The sequence below is a fragment of the Limulus polyphemus genome, unplaced genomic scaffold, assembly GCF_000517525.1.
Source record: "Limulus polyphemus unplaced genomic scaffold, Limulus_polyphemus-2.1.2 Scaffold4755, whole genome shotgun sequence".
NCBI classification, from domain to species: Eukaryota; Metazoa; Arthropoda; class Merostomata; order Xiphosura; family Limulidae; genus Limulus; species Limulus polyphemus.
The window spans coordinates 39,009-52,478 of record NW_013670365.1 but is presented as its reverse complement, the minus strand read 5'-3'; the positions used below and the strand labels follow the sequence as shown (position 1 = coordinate 52,478).

General features: G+C 30.3%; 1 protein-coding gene across 4 annotated transcripts in view; it reads left to right on the top strand.

Annotated features, from left to right (window-relative positions):
* LOC106471644 (DNA polymerase nu-like) overlaps positions 1 to 13,470 on the top strand; it is a 47,546-nt gene that overhangs the window by 9,628 nt on the left and 24,448 nt on the right. For all 4 annotated transcript variants that reach the window (XM_022400261.1, XM_022400260.1, XM_022400259.1 and 1 more), the window contains exons 2-9: positions 1,347 to 1,436; positions 2,032 to 2,092; positions 2,897 to 2,961; positions 5,477 to 5,560; positions 8,768 to 8,857; positions 9,422 to 9,478; positions 12,173 to 12,226; positions 12,588 to 12,607. In XM_022400261.1, the coding sequence (XP_022255969.1) occupies positions 1,347 to 1,436; positions 2,032 to 2,092; positions 2,897 to 2,961; positions 5,477 to 5,560; positions 8,768 to 8,857; positions 9,422 to 9,478; positions 12,173 to 12,226; positions 12,588 to 12,607 (521 nt within the window). The remainder of the gene's footprint in view (positions 1 to 1,346; positions 1,437 to 2,031; positions 2,093 to 2,896; positions 2,962 to 5,476; positions 5,561 to 8,767; positions 8,858 to 9,421; positions 9,479 to 12,172; positions 12,227 to 12,587; positions 12,608 to 13,470) is intronic.

Genomic DNA, 13,470 nt, shown 5'->3' with positions numbered 1-13,470 from the left:
GGTAACGTACCATATGGGAAGTTATATTTTTTCTATAGTGAAAATATATTTCTGATAAGTACTTGCCTCCTCTCACACTTCCCACCCTTTCTTCCCCACTGAAAACTGGTGCTCCTTTTTCTGCCTAGACTTCAAGTGATAGTTTGGTAGAATCAAATAGAGGGAGCCACATGCATCAGGAGGTTGTGTCAAACTCCTGTTGGTGGAGGATTGTCGCAGAATGATTTGCATGTGAGACACAGTGGATTCACGATAATCATGGGTAAGTGAGAGTGCAAGACTTGTGACATGCAAAAACATTTTTTTCATATAGAGGGCAGCACTGAACGAAAATAGCTTTCTTCAGCTTTGCAAAGGTATTGGTGGATGTAAGGGAGTTTGCAGAAGAAATGTAATCACTAGAATTTTTTACAAGAATAGCAATTTGCTCATGAAAGTAAACATATTTATAATAAAGCACTGGTGTGAACTTATCCTTTGTCCACAGCAAAACTTCAATACCAGAATCCATGGAAGAAAGGATTTAGCAACTACAGGGGCACAACTATTTGGTAAATTTCTGTTGCTTCATTGCTGAGTTGCAAAAATTAATTCAAGAAATTTAAATAAACACTGAGTGGATTTTCAGATTTGCTTATCAGATTGTGAGGCAACTGATGTCAGTGCAACAGAACTGTGTGATGAATTTTAGGCTCTTTCAATGAAAGTGACTAAAATTAATCCTAAAAAGTGCATTGGAATGCTTATATAAGAACAAATTAGCATCGTTGTTTCTCAACACATCTGTTGCACAAATTCTGTTGACTTGATCCACCAATAATGCTATTGGAGAAAGAAACTTTTTCAAACTCAAATGAATTAAAACCCATCTGAGATCAACCTTGGTACCAACAAGACTAGTTGAACTGTTAACAATTTTATTTAAGAATGAAATTGCACAAAAATTGAACTTGAAGAAAGGAGAGGGTGATTTCATTTCAATGAAAACAAGAAAAGTGAGGTGTTCATGATTACAAATTTGAAATTGGCAAGGTATTTGCTTGTTAACTCTTTCTGTAACATTTATTCACAATGTATTGAATAAAAAAAGATTAAAATTTTTTTATTTGATTTGTAAAATTTGGTTTGCAACTGAATGTAAAATTGGAGGAAGAGAGGGTGGAGACAGATTTTAGATTTGCTTAAGGTATTAAAATAGCTAGAGGCAGGCCTGTTTGAAATGTAATGCACTACAGTTTCTTCTTTGGCTAATATGTGTGTATGATGAAATATTTTGATCTTATACTGAAGATACAAAATTAATTCAGTGTACCTGATTTGTAACAATATTTCTTCCATAAAATTAGGATCCAGGTGATGCTTGCAAAGTTTCTTCCAAAATAAGTAGTCTTGAAAATCTTGAAAATTTTTATTCTGTGATTAAGGATCAGTTAAAGGTTAGTATAAATGAGTTATTAATTTTGAATTATAGGAACTAAGAATATCATATTTTCAATACTAAAATTAACAATAAATTCCAAGAACTTATGAATGAAGGTGAAGAAAAATATAAACAATGTGTCAACAACATTATATCTGCTATATCCAGTGCTGAGAAGGCCTTTCACCCAGTACCAGGGCTCATTAGGCCTGCTAGGATATGACAGACATAGCAGTGGTTGAAATTTTATTTATATGAAATTGCATGAATGACAACCATTATGGTAAGTTCAGAGAAGTTTAAAATTGTATCTTATTAGATTAAATTAATTTGATTAATGAACCATTTACAAATTATAGATCAAGTAAATAAGGTGTGACATAAGAGATTACAACTATATTAAAAAATCTGTAAGGTACAGTTAAACTTTAATATCTTATTTGTATTATATTCATGCATATAATTTTGTTTCTGATGAATCATGCAATCAGTTGTGAATAATTTCATAAAGATATTTATTTTTAAGCCTATTCCTTTTGTTTTTAAACTTGAACTTTATAAAATGCCTAGGTACTAGTATGGGGGTGATATATTTTGTATCTATATTTTAGGAACAAAACCTCTTCTCTCTCTTTATTAATGTGGAAGTTAAGCTTATTCCAGTTTTGTCAGGTACTGACTTTGATTTTTAGATAATTTCAGTATTACATTTTTAATTCTTCCGTATTTGGAACTAATTTAATAATATTTAAGTGAATATAAAATAAATTTTGATTCATTATTTCATTATTAAGTTTTTCTTTTAAAATGCACTAAACAATAAGTATTACAAGCGTATGTTTTATAATTCTTAAACATTATTGGTAATTGCAATTGTTATTTAGAGTTTGAACATGTAGAGTAGATGATGAACTATTTGAAGTTGTGTATTCAGTGACCATGTTCAAACTTGCCACTTTAAGTTTTATCGAAATCGGGAAATGTGTTATAAAATAATGAATAATAATCATAGTGACTAGTCTTATAAGAATACTCAAATAACTGTAAAGTATTGTAGATAAGCCTGTTATGTCTCCAACAAAATAAGTGAAATTAATAAGTTACTTGAAATACATAACTGGCTGTCAGGTAAAATTTATATAGAAACAAATTCATTGTGAATAGTGATGGAAAACTTGTATAGTTAAAGTTTCAATTTACCATGTATGAAACTTCATCAAAATCTTATCCTCCAGTATTATATATATATATATTTTATAGCTTTGATGGTTACACTCAGACACTATTTATTGTTCTTTGTGATTAAATTTTGGTTTTGCACTCAGAATGATAATTGAAATATCATTAAAAAGAATAAACTGTGTTTGCCAAGTTTCTTTTAAAAATTTCATTCACTGATTTAACATTTATTATATTAACATCTATATAGTATATACTGTGAATATATTTTTATTTAGTGATTGATTTGCATTTTAGTGATGGAACTGAGGGGAATTAAAGTGAACAAGAACACATTTCTTGAAGAAAAGAAAATATTGCAGGTATACATTTATAGCTATCTTTAAATTTATATAAACGTAAACTAGGTTTAAAGTTGTTTTCACTGGAAGTAGCTAAATGTTGACAGTTTTGCTATATCTATGACAGATACATGATGCAAGTTTTTTTATTTCACTTAAAACAGATTATGAATATGTTTTGATAGAGATGTTGAAATCTTGTAACATTAGCCCTATTAAAGCATGGGCACAAGTCTACTGAAGTGATAGAATACAGAAGGTTGAGTATGTTTTATTAAACTGGTTATGAATGTGCATATTGCAAGCCATGTGACATTCATAGCAGATATAAAATTTTGGTTGAATTGTATGTATCAGAAGTACATTTTAACATTGTTTGACATTACATGGGTAGTGTGATGCCACCAAATATTTATCGCTTTTGGGAATGGTATGTAACCTCTTTTTGTATTCATAAATTCAGATCATAAAGATATGGTCAGAACATGGATTTAGAACTTCCATGATGGGGACATCCGTCACATTAATGGTGCATTGCAAAACAAAATAATATAGATGAGCTTGGGGTACCAGGACTGTCCAGAAAGAGACCTGTAATGAATTGTTCTCCAGTCATGGTAAGCAAATTGTAATTAGAACCCACAAACAAAAAGATTAGTGGCAAAAGCCATATCTGTGTTCCATACAACAGTACACAACATAATCAAGAAAGATATTGATTCATCAAGATAAGGCTTCTAGTCATATGTCCTGTCCAACACTGCATACCTCAAACAGCTGGAGAATGAAATGTTTATTGATACTATTCTATATGAAGACATACTGGTTAAGGTGTAGAATAACTTTCCTATGGATTTCTTTGCAATTGCATTGTTTAAATGGGTGCTGGGAAATCATCTTTATGGTACACCAGATGGAACATGGAAACCATGCAGGGAGAAGTGGTGTGCTTTAGACACAACAGAATTACAAGAGAGAGTTTTTGAAATGGAAACTAAGCTGCATAGTTATCAGATAGAGCATGATTACGTGTGGTAACATGGGTTTTATTGACATGGTGATTCTCCAAAATGCCAGGTTTTGTGAAAGTTTATGAAAAAAATAGTAATGATTGCTAGACATCATTTCACTTACGAGTCTGAGAACATTGGGGAAATACGTTTATGATTTGTTATAGTCTGTTTTCTAATAAGTTTTAGTTTAGCCATTAAGACAGTTATGAAATTATAATTTTTTTTTACTCTTAAAATGCAAACATGAACAACTCAAAATGTTGTAGTTACCAAGAATCAAGTTGTTAATCTAAGCAAAAAGTTTGTTAGAAAGTTACATTATGGTGGTATTGGTGGAAGCATTTTAAAATTGGTAGAAAACATTTTTACAAAATAAAAGATGATGACAAACAAGAATTTTACAATTGGAAGAATATTACTAGTATGTTATTGAAGAGTCTGCTATGTGTTCTTTGATTCATTATGAATATCAATCATTTAGATAATTACTTTGTCAGAAAGTTCTCTAAAGTTATACTAAAATTCTGGGTAAGGCTGTTACCATAAAAGTAATTTTTTAAATCAGAAGTATTGAAGAGACTTAATGAGTAAATAAAAACTTGGGAAATATATTTCAGCATTATGAATTGTAAGGTGATGAACTTGAAAAAAGGTTAAGTTTGATTACTGGTTAATTAAGTGTTTAGCTGTATTTAAAAAACAGACTTCTGGACTATTCTATAGATATAAACATGAATTTAGAATTAAAACCCTGATGAGGCTTCTTTTAAAATACTGCTATGTTCAGTTTTTTATCCTTGTTGAAAAGGGTGCTGGGAAGGTCTACTGAAACGTTATGTGGTTTGATAGAATAGCAATGAACACAGGTGTACAAACATACACTTGTTTTTTCTGGAGTGTAGAACAGCTTTTAATTAACTAGATTTCAAATTTTAAATTGATTGGGGTCATAAATAAACCCCCTTTAGTGATCTGAAATAATAAGATTGGAAGAACAGACTTAGATGTTAGGGGTGCAATAGTTAGAAGGCTTAAAATTCTAGATGATTTCATAACTATAATAAGGGGGAGATTTAACTGTATAACAATGGGAAAACAACTGATATTTTTGTAACATGGAGAATTAAATTAATTTTTATATTCATAAATATTTAATAAAAGCAGGAAATTAAGAATTTGCAAATTGGTTGAACATCAACATATGAACATGAATTTAAGTGTTTTTCATTAAATTTCTCTTTGTTACAAATTTGACATAAATACAAATTTGCTTTGAAAAAATGTTGATATGAATGAAAATGTTTTGTAGAAATATTGAGATTGCTTTTTTTTTTCAAATAGTGTCAGTTTGTTTGTAATTAAGCAAAAAGATACATAAGGGATTCTCTGTGTTCTACCCACCACGGGTGTCGAAATCCGGTTTGTACCATTGTACGTCTGCAGACATACCTCTGTGTCACTGGGGGGGCATGTCAGTCTGTCACATGTAATAAAATGACTTTGAAAACTATTGTAATTCACAGGAAAGAATCCAGCAGGTAGAAAAAGAAGCGTACAAGGTTGCAGGAAGGAAGTTTTCTATTAACAGCCACCCTCAGTTAAGACAAGTATGTAAAACATTTAGACTAGTTGTTTTATGTTGTATAATGATAAGTGGATTAACGAATGAAACTAGGTATGGTTAGTACTTAAAGACAGGTAAAACAAAAACAGTTTAAACATTATATTGTAGGTGCATATGTATTTAAACCAATTAGGCTATTAATACTATGCTGCTAATAATTTAGTTGCAGAGCTACATTTTTGGTTAATTGTGCCATTGTTGACACCAGCAAGAAACTTGGCATCTTTGAAGAGATAGATAAAACAATCATTTTATGATATTGTACAAAGTTGTAAAACATTATATTACCATGTGAACCAATGTTTAATTGGAAAATTATATTATCTGCAGCACCTGTTGCCAGGGGCGTGCATAGCCAGCCCAGACCCCGGGGTCAGTAATATCATTGGGCCCCCCTTTCATTCTATTTTTTAACTTTTACTGATTTTTCACAAAAGAAATATAGGTGACGAATTTCTTCATGAAAAAGCAGTAGCCATTTTAGCTCATTAAGTAGTATGCATTTCTAGTTAGCTCAACAGATTTCAGCCCCCCCATCGTGAGTTCTGCTCGTTGCTGTCATGACCCAATTATGCAATCACAGTGATCCAGATATTCACTATACAGCTTTTTAAGTGTACACAAAAATATCTCTTGATAGTAGAAGAATCTATTTTAATGATACTGTAATGATTTAAGAATACTTTTTGTGTATAACCTGGATTCCCTTAAGGAAGATAATTATCAAAGTCCATATTCTCGTTTAGAAATTTTAAATCAACTCGAATGTTATCTATGCATAAATGGTGCTGTTCAACATTAAAAAATACATATGGCATTATATAGAGATTTTTGGTTTCTTGTCTTAACACACATAATAATAATTCTGTGAAGAAGCAAAAGAATAAGCAACAAAGAGTACTTGAGGATAGAGCATTCATGCAGTCTCATTTACAGAACTGGTCCCAGACATTTGTCATTTTAATCTCTTGCACATCATTAATTATGCAGGTAAAGAAGCCATTACACATTTGCAACAACCACAGTGTACAGATTTGTAATGTGTTTTGGCAGCCTCTGGGAGAGTAGTTCATTTAGCTGAAGTTTCCTATTGAAAAGGATCCGTCCCCTGTCAGTAGGGTTTAGAAACATTGGAATCACCACCATGGATTGTCCCCATGTATTCTCCCCTTGATAAGTTACCCAACAGATACACTTTACCAGTACACCCTGGTTTGGTGGTATTCCTTGGCCCTTCTTAGTGAACAAATGCTTTTGGGCATCACCCATCTGCAAAATTAGGAAGAACTTTGCAATTCCACCATCTTCACCTAAGTAGGCTAAGTTCAAAGTCATAGGCAACCTATGAGCCTTAGCAAGCCCATGCAGATTGTCTTCTGTCATTCTGTAAACTGCATCACATTCCTTTCCTTTGGACTTTGCAGGACACTGGTAATATTTTCTGTGATGACCCTGTGAAAGGACTGTCTCTTTTCACCTCATATTTCTTGGGATGTTTTTTTCATTTTTTGTAAGTACCAGATAATGAATATATTCCACTGCTTCATTTTTTGTTTACTGTGAGAAATAAGAAAGAAAATACATACTGAAACAAATGGTAAATATGTAGATTTACATAGTATTTTATAACAAATGGTCCTATAGTTTATTAGAAATGATACTATGTCAGAAATTAATCAGCTTGACTGTGCCTATTACCCTGCAATCTACAAAGTGTCACATTTGTATTCAAATGTATACAATTTTCCAGCTATCCCACTGGAGTTAAAATTATTGTACATGTTTTTTCATTATTATAAGCTAATAGATAAAAATACATATAATTATTTTTGTTATTAAGTCTGATATAGACTTAGCATTGCCTGGCTGTTAGGGCATTTGATTCACAATCTGCAGGTTACAGGATTAATATCTATTCCCAAATATGTTTGCTCTTTTTTTTGTAAAATAGTGGTCAATCCCCTTATTCATTGGTAAAGAGTAACCCAAGAGTAAGCAGTTGGTGTTTTTGACTAACTGCCTTTCCTCTAATCTACCACTTCAAAATTAAGAATGGCTAGAGTAGGTAGCCCTTTAGTAGATTTTCAACAAAGAATAAAGAAATTAGTTTGATATATAAGATTTTTGTCTCTTTATTGGCAAGGCATAGCTATTACGGTTTTTTTCAAATTCGATACTTTGAGTTTTAAAAGAAGAATAAACAGGTTTATATTTTTACCCTCGACCCCAGAGAGGGGACAAGGGTATTGCTTTCGGGTTTGATCATTTTTGTAGTGTGATAAGGAGTCTCTACCTTAATGTTCCAATGAAATCTGATACAAATCCAATCACACTTTACAAAGTTATTAACCCAAACTGCAAGTATGCCCTATCTCCTCATTATAAAAAATGCTTCAAAGTGATCTAGAATCCAACTCCTGATCCAGACCAAATTTTGCGAGGACTGACCCATACTGCCTATCTTATCTAAAATTTTCGTGTACATCAATCTATTAGTTTTCAAGATACACGTGCGGAAACAGACACACACACACACACACACCGGATCATTGATCATCTTGTATCTGAGAAGGATTTTCTGAGTTTTTAAAGGTGAAATTTCATGTTATCTAATATAAATGCATGCAATCTCGAAAAGGAGTGGTAGGACGAGGGTATGCAATCTCTCTGATTGCTCTTGTTAGTAGATGTTTTGGATTAGTGTGAAAATAATCTCATTTTAGCTATCAATGTTTGATGTTGATAACTTTCAAAGTATGTACATCATGAAATTGCTATTGAACTTGCATGGTATAATTTTTGAATTGTTATGATTGTATTAATTGTTCATATTTATAATTTATGTTGAATCAGAAGGTAATATTTTGTTCCTTTATTTTTGGAGCTGAATATATATAGTGAAAGTTTGAAAGTTTTTCAACTTTGAATGTGCAAAAAGTTCTACGATTATTATCACTAAAGTAGTAAATCATATGTGCAATGATGAGAAATTAAACATAATGCCTTAATTTTCTCAAAAAATATTTAATTAAAACATTTAAAATTGCAGTGTGATAGAATGAGGAATAACTATATAAAAATAATTCCCATTCCTTTTGATTGTTTAACATACGTATATTGAGAACTAATGTATTATATCATGTTTTACAAATGAATGACTTTTTTTAAAACTATTCCATTTTCATGTCAGGTTTTGTTTGATGAGTTAAAACTAGACAGTAAATTACAGAAGATTACTTTGACAACTGTGAACAATCTTAAATCAACATGTGAAGCAGTGGTAAGTAATTTTATGTTCTCATACAGTTCATTGGTGTAGAAAGTTATCTATTTAAACAACCTTATTCTCTTCTAGTGAAATGGTATATGATGTTACCTATTTCTTTGTATTTTATCCTTCTTTCTGTGTATTCCAGTATGATGTATATAGAAAATATCACCTCCTTATTCCAAAATTCTGATCAAGTAATCTTATTTACTTGGGTCCATGTGTCATTAGTTACTGCTCCTCAGAAGTACTTGTGATTTGCCTCAGTAGTCACTATATTCAAAGAGAAATATTTTTATGTATGGATTGTATGTTAATGTTTAACACACATACTTGAGTGATCCAAATATTACATTGATGCAGTATATGTAACTTTCTTATCTCTCTCAGTTATTTACTCTTTATTTTTAGTAATTCAGTTAGCATGGAAGTTTTATGTTTGCATTTTTCTGTTATGTATCTTTTGCATATATACTTGTTAATTCTACTTGTAGTTGATTATCAGGTTTGGTTAGTATGTACACAAATCTAGAATAAAGCACATAGTATAATAAGTTTATTATGATACCTTACCAGCTGGAAGCATTAAAGGATTACCACCCACTGCCTCAGTTAATTCTGGAATATCGACATGTAAGTTGTTTGACATTTGTGATATTAATACTAGTGGATTTTCAAACATTTTCTTTCCAAGATTTTACAGTTCACTCTGTAATAAACATAAGTAGTGTCAGTATGTAAGTGTATGATGTTTTAACTGTTTACACAGGCTCTGTCCACTGGAGAATTAATAATTACTGTAATTCCAAATGTACTTTATGTATCTTAATGACATTTGGCAGTTATTTAATAAACGTAAAAAGTATGTTGAACACAAAATCAAGTTTTTTAATAAAGTATTTCTGCAAAACATTTGTCTGAGAATTTACTGAACCAGTCTACATGAAAGTGAATTTTGTGAGAGGAATAAAAATACTTATCTTCCTTTTAAGTTGTTCATATTTCATTTGCATAACCTCTGGGACCTCCTAAATGAATATCAAAAGTTCTTTTTCTGTAACATTGTATATTTTTCTACACAAACAGAGCCTTTAGAGACATTATCCAAGTATAATCAAAAGAATGGTTGAAAACATGAAATAAATTGCAGCAACACACTTATTTACTTTCCTATGTTAATTGTGAAGTTATAGCTTATTTATATTCACAGTTTAAACCTTTATTCTTTTAGTGAACGTTTTATATTTTGTTTTTGTTTTGTCATATCGAGCAGTAATACCCCCTAACGATAAATCAATAAATCAAAGCACATTCAAAATTTGAAAAACTTTCACTATATATTCAGCTCCAAAGGTAAAGGAACAAAATATTACCTTCTGATTAAAAATAAATGATAGATATGAAAATAATAACTATTGGAACAATTAATACACTGGCAAACTGTAACATCAGCTCTGAAAACCATGTAAACACATGAAGCTCTTAGTTATATCTCAATAAAGGAATAAGCTTGGAGGTAAATTTTTAGTATGGTTTGCAGTATCTATAGTATAAGTAATTTGTAAGAAACTCAGAAGATTGGGGGGTAGAAGGAAAAATTTAAAATGGGCAATTTGGTGCACATATTTAGTAGACAAATTTATAATTAAATGCTAAAGCTAGCCTACAAAGTACAAATATGTAACTAGCATAATAGTATTTTGTCAAATACAATGACATTTCAATTACCATATATTACATATGTATATATTTATATATGTTGGTACTATATACTCATAAATGCTTAAGCTTTAGTTATTTTTGTTAAAACATATAACAGTAAATTAAAAAGTATACATAACAGACAATGATCTCTAGTACTTATGATGCTTGAAATCCATTTGTACCCAAGAGACATGGTCGCTAAACCTGTGCTCAATGATTGCCTCAAATTGAGGTGAACACAAATTAATTTGTAAAAATTTTAAATATGCATTTTAGAAGAAAAATTATTATTCATTAGAATAGAACATCACAAAACTACTATAATTGACCTATCTTTATAACTAAAGTATAAGTAGGTTAAGCAAATTCATGATGATGACAAAACCTTGTTGAAACATTGTACATCTGCTGTTTTGTTAAACTTATATTAAAGTTTTTCTTCATTACCCATTCAAGCCGTCTCCAAGCATTATTAAATTCATTTCTATTTAGAGTAATGATTTACTTACCACAATTCAACATTTCCTAGTGAATTTCAGCTTTTCTCAACATAAAACTGACAGACAACCATCAACTTTGCATGGTTCAGAATCTACCCTTTCAATTTGTTATAAACATGTACTTAAGACAGGTAGGGGCTTGAGTAAATAAATGGCTTCAAAATAATAAAAGGATGGAAGGGGCTTCTCTGGTAGGTTTGCTAAATATATTGATATCTCAGAAAGTAAAGAAGTTGGGAGGTTCTTATTTCATATCCTAGCTTTTCAATATGTGAAGTTTGAATTTTAATTGTTTAGACACTGTTGACATTGTACAGTAGAAGTAATGAAATGTAAATTGAACAACTTGTAGTGCAGATATGTCATGTGGCATACAAGAGTGAGTATTTGAGCACACTTTTAAATATTTTCTTTTGAATTAAGAAATTAAATCATATATAATATTGAAATATGAGTTATTAACTATGTTTTGATGCCAAGTTGATTGATCTACATTGATAATAAAATAGCATAATCAATTTTGAGTGTAACTCTGTAATGTAAAAAGTTGGGACATGCACATTTTGATCCCACCTTTGCACATAGGATTGAACCTGCCAACTATTAGCTAACAATTTTTTGTGATACAACATCATGTGGAGCTAAAGAAAATAACATAATAGTCTTTTAGGAATTAGTATAAACCTGTTAACTTTTAATATTATTTCAGATTTTTCATACTGAAAGTTTTTCATGTATTCTTTGAACAAAAGTTATGATTGTAATTAAAGATCTCTGATCAAAACTTGTTATATAAGTCTTGTTACTGGAATTAAAGCTGGGATAACCAGAGATTGTGCTTATTTTTCTCATGAGTTCTATTGTTTGCATGAATCTGAACTTTTATTATTGTGTGTGTGTGTGTGTGTGTAAAAATGTTGGTATTGTTTGAATTGGTTTTGAAATGTTGTAGTAGTTTATAGTAAAATATTTTTACTAATATACATTCAATTAGCAATCTTCAGGTCAGAAAATAATTATATTATTGAGGTAAACTAATCATATTATTTCATTTATGGTGTAGGTATAGAACTTTAATTTTGGTATTTTAATATACTGATATATTTGATGTTTTTTTCATCAGCTTGTTAAAGTGAAGTCAACTTATGTTGATGGATTAATCACTCACATTCAAAACGTAAGTTTAGATATCTTTATTTCACTAGACTTGGAATGAAATATGCAGAAGTGTGTAAATCTACAATACATAATAGATTTTGTATATACAATGTGCAACAATTGTTTCTGTTGGTTAGTTTCTTAATTTCTGTTGTACACTAAAGACAGACTGTTTATTATGAATATTTTATAGAATAGGTAATATATGTATTTTTTTATATAGAAGCTGTTAATTTACTTTGTGTTACCTACAAAAGATTTATTTTCTATACTTCAATAAATCTGAAATATTTACATAGGAAAACAATGTCTGTTGAATTAATTCAGGTAATTAAATGCAGAATTCAAGTATCTTAAACTTGTAATTTATTTCTTTGCAGGGCCTTCTTTGTACAACATGGTAAGACCTGCTTTCATATATTTTTTCTCTGTTTTCTCATCACTTAACTTTCATTTTACTGGTTTTATAGCAAAGAAGCCACTTTTCAGATACTATTAATTCAAATCATTTCTTTCTATACTTTTTTTGTGTATAGATCACAACAGCTTATGAATAAAACCTCTACTGAATATCACATATTATGTACAATATATGTGTGCTTGTATTTATATTGTAATATTTTATGTTTGCTATGATTTGTGGTACTAATATAAAGTAGCAGAAAAGCAGTTGTGGAAATGGATAGATAACTTGTGTAATTAAGGATAATAATGAAATTATGTGGTTGACTTTCCTTGACACACAAAAAAAAGAAAAATCCATATGAAAATATAGGAATTGTTACATAAACAATTTTTCCTTATTTTGCAACAACATGCTGGTGGTATTAGTATTTTTTTGTTTCTTACCATGAAAACGATTTTTATTTTACAAGAAATGCTAATTTTCTCTTAAATTGTCAACTGTTGTTGTCAACTAGTGAAAGTTTTCAGTTATGCATGAAATAGGGGTATGTTTTGCATTAAGAACCAGTGTATAATTATAAAATAAGTTACAAGTTTTTCTGTATCAAACTTGTTTTTATTACTTAAACTAGTGTATAACCCATCAAAAATGATGGGGCAAGTACTACCACCCCCACCCCATAGTATACCCTAACCTCACATTTCATAGCTTACCGAAATAAATAAATTTTGCAAAATCAAGCTTGACCAACAAAGAGGCAGAAAACTGCAGTCAAGGCAGACAAACTTGGTAAATTATTTTGTGAGCCAATCAAAATTAAGATCATTCATGAAATGAATTCATGGCATATTCATAGA